This window comes from Cryptomeria japonica, chromosome 10 (genome assembly GCF_030272615.1).
Source record: "Cryptomeria japonica chromosome 10, Sugi_1.0, whole genome shotgun sequence".
NCBI lineage: Eukaryota > Viridiplantae > Streptophyta > Pinopsida > Cupressales > Cupressaceae > Cryptomeria > Cryptomeria japonica.
Window position 1 is genome coordinate 626,469,796 of NC_081414.1, and position 19,172 is coordinate 626,488,967.

Here is a 19,172-nt window from a genome sequence, read left to right on the forward strand (position 1 = left end):
TGTTACTTATATTTTATTAATTCATCTACTCACCTAATACACTTTAAAATATATTTAATGGGCCATTGACTCTTACTCCAATTTATTGTTAGCGGTCACCAAGAAAATTAGTGGAGAAGGAAGACTCCACGATATTTCAATAATTATAACCACATATATTATTTTTCAGATTATTTATCACTACATTGAAATACAAGAGCAGGCTCAGACTGAAAACAAATGCGTCTCTACGAAGATTTTTCAGATTATTTATCACTACATTGAAAATACATTTCTCTTCCATCTGAAAATCAAAAGAGTAAATTTTGCAAATAACCTTTATGACACGCCACCCATAAAGCGGCGACAGCGACGCATTCAAATATAAGAGCACACAAAGCACGCTCAGACTAGAACTAAATGCGTCTCTACAAAGCTTTTTCAGACTTATTTATCACGACATTGAAATACATTTATTATCTCCTTTAACTCACTCCTTTGGAGACATCAGAGAGTGTTATTTAAATGCAAAGCTAATGTTAACGTAGTACAATAAAAGAAAGCAAACATGAGGCACGTAAATCATGGTGGGTGCATTTGCCTGCTCCTCTGTATTCTTCTTTCATTCTGTGCAGGCATTGAAACCATTGATGGTAATGGCAAAATCCCAGCTCTCTTCACATTCGGGGACTCTCTCGTAGATCCAGGCAACAATAACTTCATTCCCACCTGGGTTAAGGCCAACCATGCACCATATGGTCAAGATTTCATGGGTGATGAACAAAATGGCCGCTTTTCTAATGGAAAACTTGCAACAGATTTTATCGGTAAACTTGTTCACCATTACTTATTTCTAGCAGTTTTTAGAGAGGGATATCTTGGTGTAAGATTGATTAATTGAATTTGGGATTGCAGCTTCTGGACTTGGGGTGAAGGAAACAATTCCGCCATTTTTAGACCCTAATCTCCACACCCAAGACCTTCTCACAGGCGTAAGTTTTGCTTCCGCTGGGACTGGATACGACAACCTCACCTCTGCGCTTGTTGTACGTCAGAATTTTTCTTTTAGTTTATACTGCTTGCTGTAAATATCGCCCTTGTTTGCAGGTAACAAGCTGCTTGGAAGTTCTATGCAACTCCACCATATTTAGAAAATTGAAAAATTTTAGTTAGATAAAATTAAAAAGAAAAACTAAGAATGTTTCTCCTTTAAAAAAATGAGTTTCTTTATTCACGTTATTCTATTATTTTATCTTTTAAGAGAAATTGAAGGTCTTTGTTGTGGAGTTGGATATTTTTTAACAATGGATTAGGAATCAAGCCTTGGTTAATATAAGATATCAATATTTTAAACGGTTTGAATATCTTATGTCAAAGAAAATTCAATCTAGAGTTCGTGTTTTTATGCTAAATAATTAAAGGAATCTATAGAATTGATATAGTATATTATAATTTAATATAATATTAATAATAAAAATCTCTTAACATTAATAATAATATCAAAATTCTGCATTTAATTGGTGTTATTATTAATAGGAAAAATTTCTTAGCATTAATGCAGTCTTATTGATATTAGACCGTTATTTTATCTAGTTGGATCTCCCTCATCTAAAAATTCAGAATTGAGGTGTTATCATTTATAATGTTAATCTCTTACATTTCTTTTGATGATATTACTTCTCACATCTTTCCATATAGAATGACCTCCTTCAACTTAATAACAAGAACTAAGAAACCTCAAGAATATTAGTCTCTACACATCCTTTCAATTAATATTGGTAAAAGATTTATCATTTAAGTGTTTTAAACTTTCATTATTATTAGGTCCTGCCAAGGTAGGAATCTAGAATTAAAATTTTTGAACAAAAAACTATAGTTTATATTTATTTTATATTTTATATATCTATAAAAATATCATTTATCTTTGATTCTATTAGCTTATATGAAAATAGTAGATAGAAATTTCAATTTTCTTTGATGTAAAATATTATATTTATCTATCCATTAATAATAATAAAGAAGAAAATACATTTATTATTATTGAATTGCAATAGCATTTCACCCAATAACCATGTGTCGAGTAGGCAACCACTTATCCTTCTTAGGTCTCGTGTTCTCCACCTTTATCCAACATGTCCACAGCATGTGATTAATATTAAAATTAGAATATAATTTTTTTAATTTAAAACATTAATATAAAAATTTATAATTATTTAGAAAAGGTTTTTAATTATTTAAAAAGTAATTTATTAAAATATATTTTATCTTTTAAACTTATATTTTCATTTATAACATTATATTCTTAAATAATTAATATATAAAATTTTAACATATTATTTTTATTTTAAAGATTTAAATAATTACTATATATTTGAAAAAAAATATATATATAATAATTTTTATTTTAACAATAGTCATTACTTATAATTTTTTTATGTAAAAATTAAAATTGAATCTTTAGAATTTAATATATAGTTTACTTTTATTTTTAATATTTTACTTGAAATAGAGTTCAATGTAGTGCAACATAACAATATTTTAACAAGTATTGTATTTATGGATACAATACAAATCACAAATAATTTTTTCATGAATATTAAAATATTAATGATTGAGTATTTTTTATAATAATCATCAAAATAGAAAATAAAAATTTGATACATATAAATATCTGTTTATTTTTAATAAATTTAAAATTTCAAAAGAATTGAGAATTTACTTTTTACATTTTTAATAGGTTTTATTTTATATTTTACTTTTTAAATTTGGTTTTATTTGTAAGTTTTAATGTAGGAGTTAATATTTTAGCATTACCATTTTTAATATAGTTTAATTTTATTTTTACTATTTTATTTAAGTAGGTTCAACTTTCTATTAGTTATAATTTCTGAAATTTACTTTATCTTTCAATTATTGAGTTTACAAATTGCAAAATGATGACAATAACACTATAATTTTTTACTAATTAACTATTATTTTAGTTTAATATCAAAATATATTAATTGACAAGGCAATATCAAATTACTAATCTCACCTACTCTTAACTCTACATACATATCCTAAGGCTATTCCTAACTCTAAATACATATCTAACACTATTGGCAGTTCCTAATTAATATCTATATAAATTAAAGACCGTCATAAATCATTCATGAGACTGCACCTAACTGCTTTTCCTTAAACAAACTGCAATTAGAGAAATTACTTGTTTTCTTTCTCATGCCTGTCATTTATCGATAAGCTTCTCCCCATTACACTCCTCTCTAATTAATTATGATTTTGAAGAAAATGTATGCCCTTCGTGCAGAATGCGATACCAATGTGGAAACAAGTTGAACTATTCAAGACATATAAGGCGCGCCTGGAAAATATGGTGGGAGTAGAAAATTCATCCAACATAATTGAGCAAGCCATATTTGTGGCAGTCGCAGGTTCCAATGACTTTCTAGTGAATTATTTGATTGTTCCCAATAGAAGAAATCAATTTACCGTCCAACAATACCAAGAATTTTTACTTAAAGTCTGCAGCAATTTCATTAAGGTAAAGCCGATTCCAATTCCAATGAACAGATTTTCTACATAACACAATTGAAAAAAACTCTAATTTTACTAAACAGGAGATCTACAAGCTTGGGGTACGCAAAGTAGGCATAGCTGGACTCCCTCCACTGGGATGCGTGCCGGGAGAGAAAACATTACATGGGCAATCAGAACTGAATGGATGTATTGAGGAATTCAATGGTATTTCATCTTCTTACAACCAGAAACTTAAGGAAATTCTCCAAGGATTGGAAGCTCGTCTTCCAGGCATTAGATTGGAGTACATAAGCATCTATGACTATCTGTTAGACATGATAACAAATCCTTCATTATATGGTAAGATTTGCAAAAGAAAAACATATATTTTTTTGCTTCTGAACCAGTCGAAGTCATTTAATTCTAAGTATTATTATCGGTTGTGCACTACAGGACTGGAGATAACAGACAGGGGTTGCTGTGGAACAGGACTAATCGAGACTGGGCCCACTTGCAATTCTAAAACTCCAATTACTTGTACAAATACATCAACCACCATTTTCTGGGATGCTGTTCATCCTACGCAAGCAACATATAAGATAGTTGCTGATCTAGTCCTGCGCCAACACATATCAAAGCTGCTCTAAGAAACAATCCAAAATGTTTCGTTTGAAATTAAATACAATAGTAGAGAAACTATAACCCGGTATTAAAGTACATGGTAGCTCCTTTTGAAGCGTAGGCCCTAGTACTGGGTGACGTGTTGGTTTTTCGACCCGAAAGTAAACATTTCTGAATGGTCTGAATAAATATGCTTTGGTTGCCATTATCTTCTTGTGTGACATTGTTTCAGAATGACTCCCTATAGTTCTTCAGGCCAATCTACTTCATTTAATTTGCTGAGAAAGTCATTGTTGGTGAATCTATATCCATACACACCGTCGTGCTTCTAAAATCTCCACATCTTTAACCAGCATCAGTCTATCTTTTTGTGTGGGGAGAGAAATCTTTTGCATTAAATTTAATGCCTTCAAAAAATATTGAAAGCCATCTTTCTTTTGTGGAGCTAACTAGCAATTAGAGTTGTAGAAGGTGCAAGGGATATGTCTATAGAAACGTGCAGGAAAAATATAATGAATTTTAATATTACAAAATAAAATATAAAAAATATGATTGATATTATTGTATAATATAATTTTGTACATGATTTTGCTGAACTTCTTGAATTATTTATATCAAGTTTAATTATATATTGTAAGTAAACAAACTATTGTATATTAGTCCATTAATAATCAGTAACCATGAAAAAAATACAACATGAAAAAAGAAGTGATCAAGGTCATATGATTTATTGTAGAATACAATTTCTTCTAAAACTTCAAACATGCGTAGTATGGTTGCAATGAAGAGATGGAATTACATATAAATGAAGTACATATATTTTTACATATAGTATAATATAATTTACTATAATTTAGTAATAGTTCTTAGAGCTCGTTAAGTGATTATTTGAAAATTAATAATTATTAGTCTATCCTTTGATATTTAGAAAAAATAAGGATCAAAGATCTTTTCAAATATTTACAATTACATTCTATTTTATAATCAAATTCAAATATTCATAATTTTTTATTGGGCTAGGCATAATTTCCTTGTTGTTCTATCGATTTGTTTTGTGAAAGTAAATCTAAAGAAAAGGTGAAAGAGAAAATCAAATGATATGACATTACAAAATATCTAGGAGAATGCAACTTTTATTGCCACTTTCCACAAGAATGCATTTCTCAAACAAATATATTTATCATTATGCCATTTTGTTAGAAAAGTGTTTGATGTTTGTGTTTTTTATATTTTGAATTAAAAGTCTCTCATCTATAGATCACCATAAATAAAAACAAGAAGACTAAGCATTGATTGTGGGTGTTCAAAGTTTCATTAGACAGAAAAGAGGCTAGATTACTTAAGACAATATGTAGAGGCCTAAACTTGTGACCTATGTAGCATTAATTTTAGTTTCTTTCTTTCAACTCATAAGATGATCTATAAACTTTGACTTGTTTATTTTTAGGAAACAAATGGACAATAACTTTCTCACATATTAAGATGGGAGGGCATGATTGTCATGGCAGTTGATGTCCCAATATTAGCAACAATAGATGTGGGAAAAGCTATCAGTGTTGTGTCTTCTATTGTAGCCATGAATCTATCTACATATCTCTCAAGATTGTAGGTGTAGTGAAAATAGGATGATACTAGTGAGAATAATATACAAACTTTCCTTCATTTAACATCATCTAACAATAGAATCATTTTAGAATGAAAGAAAACAAAACAAAACAAAAAAATGATCCAGCCAAATGCAGTTTTTTTAAAATAAAGCTCATTGAGATCATGACAAGTGACTTACCTCAAATTATATACAATTTGTTCTCTTCAATCAATGATGTCAATTAAAAAAGGAAAAAACCCTAACTAAACAAAAAAAAATTAAAATGAGATGTACCAAAACTAGTTTCTAGACAACTACTATTTCAACCTATTCATAATAAATGAAAAATATATATGAAATATCCATACCATTGCCATTAGTGACATGATATCTACTAGGAAAATTTTCTACTGTTTTTCTTTAGACGAGAATGAAGCACCATCAAAAAGTGCAATTATTTAATATAATTAAAAATTAAATCAGATTTACCATTTAAAGAGATATATCGAGTAACTAAGAATATAAAATTAGATCTAAATAGTTAATGCAATCTATCATTTATATGGAATACTTGAAGGAAAACTCAACAATTATGAAAATTGGCCAATGGGAGTCAAATATCACCTGCCATAATTAGATTTGTGCCTCCTTTTGCAATATTTTTGTATTGGCAATGGTAGGGTAGTGGAAGGCCTAATGACAAATTCATAGAAATTTTAAAGAAATTTTCAGCCATTGGAAGTTGTTTGAAAACATTTCTAAAGCATGGAAATCGTTTAATAGTGTGAGAAAATTTTCTTGTAGGGAAACCTTATTCTTGTAGACGAACCTTATCATCTAGGGACAATCTTATCTTGAGAATAACCATTGATACATAGTGTTACCTTAAGAATTTATAATGGGTCCATCATATTCTATGCAAAATTTAAAATATATATAATTTAATTTAAGTTATTACATTCAAAATTATCAACGTAGAGATAAGATCATCCTTGAATACAAATATTTTTTATTAAATTTGAAAACTTCATCTTCCTATAAACCCAGTACATTCAAAGAGGGATCTTGGAGTTGCACACTAGAGTGGACTAATTATTGGAAATTAGCATTTTTTTTTTTAATGTTTTCTTTTTGAAAATAAAAAAAGGTATATTAACAGTTAATAACTAAATATTTGTATATACTTATGAGTATAGTAAATATTTAAATCTATGATATTACATATTAAAATGAAATAAAAATATATTTATATAGATGCATATATATGGGTGTGTAATTCACACACATTTATTTCTTAACTTGAATCATTTTGTCTATGTTTTTTATATTTTGTAGACAATTTTATACATTTTCATATATAATAATTCATTATAGGCACGAAGGATGATAATGTGAATTTAAATAAAGTGAACACAATGCAATGCAATATCCAAATTCACACTTCCACCCACTAAATAAAGCTTAAAATCTATGCATAAAACCAAATGATAAAAAGTAAAACCACAACAAAACCCTTAGATTCTTCCATTGTTTACTTGATATTTGCTTAAATACTTGATATTTGCTTAAATACCTGATATTTGGGTTTCTCTTAGAATTTGAACATATATTTAATATTGATATGATAAGATGATGGCTTGATGCTTCATAGTGATCTCTTAATGATAATGTGAACTCTTAAAAATGTAACGTATTGATAATAATCTAATGCCAGTTGGATGCTTGTTCATAGATTGAGTATTTTATAATGCCATGATCTAGTGAAGATGACTGATTGAGAATATTTATTTATATTCTTCACATAACACTTGATCAATGTTGTAAAATAATTAGAAATCTCAATGGATGAGAAAAATTGAGAGAGAGTAGGACCAAATTTTAATACATGGGTTGACGAGGTGGAAGAATTATAAGAGATCAAATTTATAAGGGGAATTAATAAAATATCAAAATTTCTATTTATTTGAGGTGGTGATATTAAATAAGTTATTTGATATAATATTTTATTGAGAAAAAATGCTATCTTATTAAATGCTTTTTGAAACTTATTTTTGTAGTGTCATAAATTGTATACCCTTAATTAGGTTGTCCAATACCATGTTTAGTTAGCACTCACCTTAGTGTCTCCCATTGCATTATGCATTATAGGAATTCTTTAGTTATTTAATTAATAATTTAAATAAACCTAGGTTATTTCATATCAATTCCAACATCATAAAATAGGGTCCTTGATCCTAGGAATACCCCTTTTTATTATTTAATCCTTTATGTTACCCTAATTTAAATATTTGAAGCATATTGTGCATATATAAACATTATGGTTTGAGCCACTAAGTTAGATTTGGCATTAGAACCTCATTATCTTTTATTCCTCGAAAGTCAAAAAACTATTGTCGAGACCACATAGTATACTACCTAGTCCTGCACTCTTTTCCCCAAATCTTGGGAGTATAATTTGACAATATTTTCTAATTCAAATTCCACTTCATGTCAAATTATATCAGTTATAGGTTAATTTTTTGTCAAATTCGAACCTAGGGTTTCATATTTTAAGGCAAGTCTTTTCCCTATTTTTAGGTGAAGATTTAAACCTTAAAATTGATTATTTATCAGTTCTTCATCAAAAATGGAATTTTCAAGAGACATTTTGAGGATAATAAGGGAACCATTGACTATTGATTGGTTTGTACTTCATCCTAAGGATTGGGTATTCATGTTGTTATTATGCCTCTACATTAAGCTTCAGATCTACATTGCATTAATTTTTAGACCTACATTATTACTTTAGAAATATATCCTAATTATGGTTGAAAACATTTACATTACAATAATTTAGGGTTTGTTCTAACACACTTGGGTAGAACTCTATTTTCTATCTAGCTCATAGAAATCTTACACACACAAAAGATTCAAGAGCACATAGACCTTTTTAGTTACAATACCTGCTATTTGTGGAGGTGGAAATCACAAAAATAAGGGGGTTGACTAAGGCGTACACCTATATGGTCACAAACCTACCATTTTCCATTTACAAGTGCAGCTACATATATTTGAAAGAGCGGGAAGATTCTGAGAGATCCGAGAAGTAGGTACAAGTTTGGTGCTATAATTGCATCTTGGTGTTGGCAATTTGGAGGAATTGATTATGTGATTGCATTGATGTTTGCCATTGATGTCAACAATAGTTGTTTTGTTGTCTACCAACTTCCGGTAGAGTGGTTGGTCTTTGAAGTTGATCTAGAGATTTGTCTTTGGTTTTGGTCTTACTATTGGAATTGGTTTGGATTGGTTATTCATGTATTCCTGATGCGTATCACATTCAGTTGGTTCAAGATTTCATGATCCGAATGCTATCATATGTTCTAGTAAGACTTTTGGTTATCAGTAAGGGTTTTACCAGCACCCCTTTGATCAAGATATTTTGATGAATTCAATAAGTGGTATTGGTGCGGCTTCTAGAAGGCTATTAAGATGCTAATAGTTATCATGTTCATGTTCCAGTTGTTTGTGGTGTTTCATTTGTCTTATGGCGACCTATTTTGGGTCCAGTATTATTCTACTAGGTTATGGACCAGTTTGTGTAACATGTTGGTTGATGCTCTCGATGCATGACCAATTGGATTTATTGTTTGGTTTATATTATTTCAGTCTTAGGCCAACTTGGTTTATCATTGGTTTGCGAGATTATGTAACGAATCTATTGTATTATCTCTTAGGTGGCCGACCTAACTGTTTAGGTCTCGAGTTGGTATAAATATGTGTTGGCATAGTGTTGTCATTGATGTCAACTAGTATGAGATGACCACCGGTAATAAAGATGAATGTGCAAAACTGCTATGAAGGAGTACAGGATGTGATATCTTTGATATCACTTGTGTTAGAGAAAACCGGTAAGACAAGAAAAAGTGGCTAGTGGAGTCACCAGTACAAAAGTTAGTGCCTAACTTGTGTGATGAGATAGAGAAGTGTTTGAGCAGTTGTTTGTGATGAAGAGGCAGAATATTACCTAAATCATACCAATACTGGATGAGAAGAATGAACTTGTCACCCATATGCAATAAGGCTGCAGAACAGAGAAGGAATCTCACCAGATGAAGTTACAGTTATCATGAGAAGCAATGACTGACAGTGAATGTGCTCACATCAGATCACATGTGCCTGTTTGAAAAGATGTTGCACAAACAGGGAAGTCACATGAAGAGCATTGCAGGATTCAGAAGGCAAGGTGTCACTCCACCGGTAAGTGGAGATTATCTCTTATTATGCACTGTGTACATAAGTGTGAAAGAGGGAAAGGAAAGTACTTGAAGGCTCACATCAGATCCACCAGTGAATTGAGGGAATGCCTTAAGTACATGAGATCGTGACCGACAGAGGAGGCATGTTGAGATACCAGTTCAGAGCAAGTGAGAAGTGTTTGTCACCTTGACAAACCAATAGAGGAATAAATAGAATTGATCATGGAAAAGATAAGGCTAAGAAGATGCAGCCAGAAATAGATTGACTTCATTAAAGATGGATTTTTGTGAAGGTTGATGACATGGTGTCATCAAGAGTGGTAACCGGTATGTAAGTCCATTGTTAATATAGACAAGATGCAGATACTTGATGAGAATGTATGTGCATAGGTCTATCATGTCTAAATATCGGTTTGAGGGTTACACCTGCAGATTAAGAAAGGTCATGACAAGAAGGAAAACTAGTAGGGTGTCATATGCCAGTAGGGTTTTCTTATTGGTAGATGGAACTAGTTGTTTGAATGTTTAGTGACTAGGCATGAACCGACAAAATAGTATGATGAGGTGGATACCAATAGTGATGCCAAGAAAGGATGAAATGGCAAACGTGCATGAGGTGGAAAGCCTGCATCAGATAAAGATGGAATGTACATCAAAGGGGTAGGTGTAGAGCTGATTGACTATGATAAAAGGTCCCACAAATAACGAGACATGTTGCAGATTTTTGCAAGGGTTTGTGGCTCGAGGTCTGAAGGGCAACTACAAGCCAACTAAGAGCGGTTGAGGAGATCAAGGCAATAACAGAAACAACATGACAGATCTTGTGTGTTTTGACCAAGAGATCTGCTATTAGAATAAAAATTAGATCACCAGAGATGGAAGGTGTGATCCAAGAGGTACATAAATGGTGGATTTGTCTAGACAGACTGTCTGAAAAATCAGATTGAACAAGATCTGATTAGATTTGGTTTTGCCTCGAGAGTGGTGAAGAAACCCTAACCGCCTGATTTTTCAAATGGCCTTTTGGCGGGAAACTAGTCTATAAAGATGAAGGCAAAAGACATTGTAAGGTGCAGCTGTAATAGAAGAATATTTGTGCTACTACGAAGTGTGATACTTCTATAGGTAAGAGAAAATCATCCTTGTGCTTGACGAGCATCTGAGAAGTGAGTGAGAGTGAGGGAGAACCCGGTTTTAGCGTTTAACCAGTAGAAGAGAAGAACCTATGGTGTTCATACCAACAAAGCTGAAGTGAAGGAGGCTATGAAGAAGGAAGACACCGAATTGGATAAGTGTTATACCGATAAAGAGAAGAAAGTAACGTGGAGATCCAACAGAGTAGAAGAAGAGGATAAGAGTATCGGTAGAGTTCATCAATAGTTAAGCAGCAAGAGAGAGCAGCAGAAGAGTGAGTTGGTGTAGCAGAGAAGGTATCTCATCGACAGAGTAAGACATATGATAAGGTTGCAAGATTCACTTGTAACAAGATAAATACTTATGTATTTGATGTTTATATTGTGAACACTGAGTTGTAGCTCGGTGCAGGGGTTGGTGCTCCTTGGGTAGATGCCCTAAAGGTAGGGGTTGTAGCTCCTTTGGGCTATAGCCCATAAATTAGGTAGGGGTTGTAGCTCCTTGGGTTGGTGCCCTAAAGTCAGGGGTTGGTTCTACTTGGGTTGGTTCCCTAAACTTTGTAACTGTTTTCATTGTGAGGCTAGATTGGAGTAGTAGACTCCAACAACATTTCTCACTGAGGTTTTTTCCCATCTTGGGTTTTCCTCGTATATGCTAGTGGTATGTGATGTCCCTTGTGTGATTGCATTTGTGATTGGTCTTCCCACTAACCGGTCAATCTGTATTAAGGTAGATCTATGCTCACATAGGATTAGTAAAGGGAAAAGATCTGAGAACCACTAATTCACCCCCTCCCCCTCTGAGTGGTGCATTGTGTCTAACAATTGGTATCAAAGCATAGGCTCCCAGTTAGATGAGATTTCTCCAACTTGGGTAGATTCGAGCTTAAGGGCACAATGGTTTTTTTAGTGTCAATCTCTCCTCCTGTATTTGATGGTTCAAATTTTTCTATTTGGAGTTGTAGAATGGAATTTTTTTAATCCTCTTTAGGGTTTGATGTATGGATGTCAGTAGTTGATGGTCTCCGTAGAAACATCAGTCTCCCTACCGGATTTGTAGAAGAAAGCAGAAACCAGTGCAATGAAGAGGCCATGAAGGGTATATTCAGTGGACTCACATGTGATGTCACTTCATAGGTAGATAGGTGTAAAACAACAAAGAGCCTATGGTAAAGATTAAAGAAGCTATATGCAAATGAACCCTCAACTGTAGAACCAAAAATTGAAGGAAATATGAGAAATACCTCTCATATTTATATGGATGATGAAAAAGAAGCCCACCTCTTTGTGGCTCAAGAATCTGAAAGTGGCTGGGAAAATAATTCCCCTCAACAAGATGTGTTGGGAAGTGATGATGATGAAGAGGAAGACATGGCAGATAGATCTTGCCATCAAGATCCATTTGATAATGAAGAAGAAGAAGAAGTTGACCTTGAAGGAGATCTTGTAAATGCACTTGAAGAACTCAATAGAGTTAGAAGGGAATACAAGCTATTCAAGAATGCTACCATAGTAAAGAAGAACCGGCTATCAAAATTCCTTGAGGAATCTGAGAAAAGCCTCTTAGACCTAAGGTCTCAAGAAGGAGACACTAAGGAGTACCGGTGTGAAGATCTAGCATCTAGGCTAGAAATGAAGAATGAAGAAAATCAACAGTTGCTTGGAGAAATGAAGATTCTCCAAAATAACTTGGAGAGGTGTCAAGATGAGCTCAAGGTAAGAGTTTGATTTGATGACAACAAAGATGCATTGGACAAGATACTGAAGAATCAAAAGCATGCCAAGGATACTGAAGGTTCAAGAAGTGGTGTCGGTGAATGCTCGACCAGCAAGAATGTCCCCCACAATGACATTTTGTTTGCCTCTTCGAATGGAGAAAACAAAGGCCAAACCTTCTCAGTGAGAAATGCTCCCTAGAAGAAGATTGATATAGATACAACCGGTGAGGACTTGCAGTTAAGAAATAAGACCGGTGCTACAAGAAGAAGGAACACTAAAGATCCCAAAGGAAAGGGGAAGAAGAGAGTAGGAAGCTTCACTGGAAGCAAGAAGATGAGGAAGTAGCAAAGAAGACCTCCTACCAGTAGAGGACAGAGAAATGCTATCACCCACAAGGGAAAGAAAATATGGGAGAAGAATAGACCAGATGGAAGAGCTACATAGAATGGACAACCAAGGATCCATTCTCAAAGAAGAAGAAATGGAGATGCGAAACTGGTAAGATCTCCTCATGCTTGAAAAATAAATTTGTAAGTCATATCCCATCCTTTACCGAGTACTATTTTGCATGTAATGCCTATGGCCATAGGGCAGTAGAATGTAGAAAGAGATCTAGAAGGAATAATATAGGATCTCATGGACAACATGCATATGAGCAAAATGTATCCAGGAAGATATACATACATGTTCCCTCTTCTAGTTATGCAAATATTATTTGTCATAACTACAAATGTTATTTGTCATAACTGCAAATGTTTTGGTCATAGAGAGTTTGAATGCAAGAAGAGGAACCTGTACTCACAGGGAGGCCAACAAAATGGCTATGCCCTATAGAAAAGTGAAAACAAAGCATATGGAAAGTAGAGACGTGCATGGAACCAAAGGAGAATTCTCCCTATAGGAGCATGAGGTCTACCAGTTTTGGCTGCCAGTCACAGTAACATGACCAAGAGAGTTTGGTCAAACTGGTATGCCAAGAGATTTCCCAATCATGAAGTTGGGATGGATATTGTGTGCTATTATAGCACTACTTCCAAATGTGATGGAGAATCAGGAAATGGACCTACTCCCAAGTCTGAAAATGGGAAGAAGGATGAGACCAAGCAAGTATGGAGGAAGAAGAATATGGATCAGCAATGTGCACTCAGCGCATAGAAGATATCTTCTAAGGCCTAAAGGAGATACAGGATCTTAGGGGGAGTAGTACATTTAATTTATTATTCATCCCCCCGGTAAAGAAGGCAACATGGAAGAATATATTGTTGCCAATGAAAAGGAAGGAACTAATAAGTGTGTGTAGAGGTTGCATTAACTACACACCTACTGATCAGTGTTGGATCACCACTGCATGATTCAATGAGTAAAGGTTAACAATTGGTTTGAGGTGTTAACCAGTTTGTGCACGATGTTACTGGCTTATATACTAATAAGTACTTGCAGGTTTTGTAAGACAATGAAGCTGGAGACCATTGTATTAGCCCCCGTAACATGATGTGGAGTTCATGTCTCAGGTGGTATTGGAAAAGACCTAAATGACATTTGTTGTCCCCATGGTTTTCATGCAAGCATGCATGCTTTTGGGCTAGCCAATTTGACTCTTGGCATGATGATAATATTGTCTAGCATTGTGTAGACCCAGGATCATGTCATAGGTTGTGGTGGGTATAATGGAATTAAAGGATCATCAGATGATCACATATGCACAACTAGACCGGTATATGGAGAAGATCAGAATCCTGATAGTGTACCTGACCGGAGATAAGAACCTGAGGTTTATGACTCAGGGGGAGTTCAAGTGCTCATGATGTAGAGATGGCTTGCTTGAACTTGTAAGGATATTGACTACCAAAATGCAGGAGATGGAAATCACAGAGGTGTTGCAGGTTGACCGACAGATGAGTAGTATTCATTGACACATCAATAATTAGTATCAATCTTTCTACAAATTGAGTTCAAATTGCATGAAACTTAAATGCCAAATTGGTGTTAGCTGATGGTTAAGTTCCCCATCTCAAGTGTTGTGGATTAAGAAGATGTAACAATCGGCAACAAAGAAAATAAGTGGTATCAACGAAAGTGTTACATCCAATGAAGACGAAGTGGGAGAAATAATTATGTCAGTGATCAATAAACACAGGGAGGAATGATATCCTGATAGTACCCTTTGTCATTCTTGTCAAAGGAGGAGAAGGATTCTATAGTATATTGCATACTACATGTGTGTGAATTCATGGATCATAGTAAAAGGGGAGAAATACTATGTAGTATGTCGGATACTACATGTGTTGACATCAACGCCAAAGGGGGAGATTGTTGGCATTGTGTTGGCATTGATGTCAACTGGTATGAGATGACTACTGGTAGTAAAGATGAATGTGCAACACTGATATGAAGGAGTATAGGATGTGATATCTTTGATATCACCTTGTGCTGTAGAAAATCGTTAAGATAAGAAAAAGTGGCCACTGGAGTCACCAGTACACAAGTTAGTTCCTGACTTGTGTGATGAGATAGAGAAGTGTTTGAGCGGTTGTTTGTGATGAAGAGGTAGAATATTACCTAAATCACACCAACACTAGATGAGAAGAATGAACTAGTCACTGGTATGCTGTGATGTTGTAGAACAAAGAAGGACTCTCACTGGATGAAATTGCAGTCATCATGAGAAGCAATGACTGATAGTGAATGTGCTCACATCAGATCACATGTTCATGTTTGAAAAGATGCTGCACAAATAGGGAAGTCACATGAAGAGCATTGCAGGATGCAGAAGGCAAGGTGTCACTCCACCGGTAAGTGGAGATTATCTCTTATTATGCATTGTGTGCATAAGCGTGAAAGAGGTAAAGGCAAGTACTTGAAGGCTCACATCGGATCCACCAGTGAATTGAGGGAATGCCTTAAGTACATGAGATGAGGACCGATAGAGAAGGAATGTTGAGATACCAGTTCAAAGAAATTGAGAAATGTTTATCACCTTGAAAAGACAATATAGGAATGAACATAATTGATCAAGGAAAAGGTAAGGCTAAGCAGATGCAGTGAGAAAAAGATTGACCTGATTAAGGATGGAGTTTTGTGAAGGTTGATGATATTGTGTCATCAAGAATGGTAATCAGTATGTAAGTCCATCGTTAATATGGAGAAGATGCAGATATTTGATGATAATGTGTGTGCATAGGTCTATCATGTTAGAAGACTAGTTTGGGGGTTACACCTGCAAATTAAGAAAGGTCATGACAAGAAGGACAACTGGCAGGGTGTCATATGCTAGTAGGGTTTTCTTATCGATAGATGGAACTGGTTGTTTGAATGTCTAGTGACTAGGCATGAACCAAGAGAACAATGTTGTGAGGTGGATACAGACAATGATGCCAATAAAGGACGAAATGGAAAATGTGCATGAGGTGGCAAGCCTGTGTCAGATAAAGATGGAATGCACATCAAAGGGGTAGGTGTAGAGTTGATCGACCGTGATAAAAGGTCCCACAAATCATGGGATATGTTGCAGATTATTGCAGGGGTTTGTGGCTCGAGGTCTGAAGGACAACTATGAGCTAGCTAAGAGCAGTTGAAGAGATCGAGGCGATAAAGGAAACAACACAACAGATCTTGTGCATTTTGACCAAGAGATTTGCTATTAGAATAAAAAAATTAGATCACCAAATATGGAAGGCATGATCCAAGAGGTACGTAAATGGCAAAGTTGTGCAGACAAGCTATCTGAAAAATCAAATCAGATAAGATCTAATTGGATTTGGTTTTTCCTTGAGGGTGGTGAAGAAATCCTAACTGCCTGATTTTTGAAATAGTCTTTTGGCAGGAAACTAGTCTATAAAGATGCAGGCAAAAGACATTGTAAGGTGTTGTTGTAATAGAAGAATATTTGTGCTACTACAAAGTGTGATACTTCTATAGGTAAGAGAAAATCAGCCTTGTGCTTGACGAGCATCTGAGAAGTGAGTGAGAGTGAGGGAGAACCTAGTTGAAGTGTTCAACCAGTAGAAGAGAAGAACCTATGGTGTTCATACCGATAGAGCTGAAGTGAAGGAGGTTGTAGAGAAGGAAGATAAAGAACTGGCTAAGTGTTATACTAGTGAAGAGTAGAAAGTAAGGTGGAGATCCAACATAGTAGAAGAAGAGGATAAGAGTACCGGTAGAGTTCATTGGTTGTTAAGCAACAGGAGAGAGTAGTAGAAGAGTGAGTCAGTGTAGCAGAGAAGGTATCACACCGACAGAGTAAGACATGTGATAAGGTTGCAAGATTCACTTGTAACAAGATAACTACTTATGTATTTGATGTTTATATTGTGAACACTAAGTTGTAGCTCGGTGGAGGGGTTGGTGCTCCTTGGGTAGATGCCCTAAAGGCAGGGGTTGTAGCTCCTTTGGATTATAACCCATAAATCAGGTAGGGGTTGTAGCTCCTTGGGTTGGTGCCCTAAAGTCAGGGGTTGATACTCCTTGGGTTGGTGCTGTAAACTTTGTAACTATGTTGTCATTGTGAGGCTGGATTGGAGCAGTAGACTCTAGTAGCATTTCTCACTGAGGTTTTTCCCATCTTGGATTTTCCTCGTATATGCTAATGTTATGTGATGTCCTTTGTGTGATTGCATTTGTGATTGGTCTTCCCACTAACTGGTCAGTCTGTATTAAGGTAGATCTATGCTCACATAGGATTATTAAAGGGAAAATATCTGACAACCAATGATTCACCCCCTCCCCCTCTCAGTCATGCATTGTGTCTAACAATATGATGTAAGATCTCTTTGTAGATCGTGATATGTGGGTTATGGGATTATCTGTGTGCGAATAAAGTTATAATCATATGCATAGGTTTTGGTCAATAATAGGTGATCAAATTAGATTTTTGTTAACACCTCCGATATTGAGTTTAATTGGAATTGTAGTCAGGCATAGGAGATGCTATTCTTGCAATTCATTCATCGTTTTGGGTTGTAGTCCCAATTTATTTTGTAGTGAGTGAGGCTCCTTTTATGATGATTAGTGTGCTCTAGGTTGTTGGCCTTCCTACATGTGCAATCCCCTCTTAATGTAATCACATACTTATTGCAGAATTATTATCTGATTGTGGGTAGGCTTCCCACCATGGTTTTTCCCTTTACCGATTTTTCCACATACAAATCTTGGTGATATGTGTAATGGAGGGTTGGTAATTGTTCTGTAATTTATATTTGTGCTTCATTGTTATATCTATTATTTCGGTATTTGGTTTATGCATTGCGATAAAAGGTTTTATGTGCTTAAATTATTATAATCTGTTGACAACTGATTCACGCCCCCTCTTAGTTGTCCACTGGTTATCCTAACAATTGGTATTAGAGCTTGGTCCTATCTACAAAAGCTTAACCTCTTGAGGAAGATCTGATGGAAACTAATAGTTCAACTATATCTTTTTTCTACAGAGAAACCCCTAATTTCGATTCAACAAATTACAGGGTATGGAAGATTCAGATGGAGTCTCTTTTGAGATGTATTGGGAAAGAAATTTGGGAGATCATGGAGAAAGGCTATACTCCTCATAATCTAGCATCTGGCAATCATCCTTTGGCAAACTTGGATAAGGACATGGAGAATAATTGTAGAGCTCAAGAAGCACTCTTGAGTGCACTTTCTGATTAGCAAATTATGGCATCAATTGACCAATCATTAGTGAACTATATAGGATAAGTTAGAGGCTTTGAATGAAGCTGACCCTACTATCAAAATTTCTAAACTTGATGCTTACTAGGTGAGGTATGAGAGCTTGAAGATGGAAGAAGATGAAATGATTACTTCTTTTATGGAAAGAGTTAATGAAATTGTTATGTCAATTCAGTTTTGTGGTGGATCTCTGAGCGAAGATGAGATTGTTTCTAAAGTATTGAGAGATTTGCCACCGAGTTACAAGATGAAGGCTACTACAATTAATGAGCTCACAACAATGGCTAACACTTCTATTAACAAGGATACTTTGGCTGGAAAATTATCTTCTTTTGAGCTTAAAGAATTTGTTCCTCAAGGAGCTACAAATACTAAATCTTCTTTTCACACATCTGTGTCATCAACCGACAAGAGTGATTAGAAAGATTTATATGCAAAGGAACTGGAGGAAATGAAGAAAGAAGATGATGAGTTTGAGAAACTTGAAGCCCTATTTGATAGAAGAGTACCTAAAGGTCTGACAGGAAATAAGTATGAAGGAAAATCACCTTTTAAATGTTTTGCATGTAATAAGATAGGTAATTTTGCATCTAGATGTCTTGAAAGGAATTTAAGATTTGAAGAGAAAGATAGAAGATCTTTTAGGCCTAACCATGATTATTAAGATAGAAAATGGGTTCTCTTAAGAAGTTGTTATTATTGGTTAATTAAATT

The 19,172-nt window shown here is 34.3% G+C and overlaps 1 protein-coding gene across 2 annotated transcripts; it reads left to right on the forward strand.

Moving 5' to 3' along the window:
* Positions 1–512: 512 nt before the first annotated feature.
* LOC131036135 (GDSL esterase/lipase At2g42990) lies at positions 513–4,324 on the forward strand. Of its 2 annotated transcripts, none has more exons than XM_057967949.2 (5): positions 513–806; positions 895–1,025; positions 3,287–3,520; positions 3,597–3,855; positions 3,949–4,324. In XM_057967949.2, exons 1-5 carry the CDS (start codon positions 548–550, stop codon positions 4,140–4,142), a joined length of 1,077 nt encoding a protein of 358 aa, XP_057823932.1. In that variant the 5' UTR covers positions 513–547; the 3' UTR covers positions 4,143–4,324. The 2 variants fall into 2 exon arrangements, with proteins under 2 accessions (XP_057823932.1, XP_057823933.1); XM_057967950.2 differs by having other exon boundaries at positions 895–971.
* The last annotated feature ends 14,848 nt before the right edge of the window (positions 4,325–19,172 follow it).

Bases quoted from the DNA above. Each gene is read 5' to 3' on its own strand.
- LOC131036135 (XM_057967949.2), top strand. From the start codon at position 548: ATGAGGCACGTAAATCATGGTGGGTGCATTTGCCTGCTCCTCTGTATT. The intron at 1,026-3,286 runs GTACGTCAGAAT...CCCTTCGTGCAG, and splicing joins ACCTCACCTCTGCGCTTGTT to AATGCGATACCAATGTGGAA. The intron at 3,856-3,948 runs GTAAGATTTGCA...TGTGCACTACAG, and splicing joins AACAAATCCTTCATTATATG to GACTGGAGATAACAGACAGG.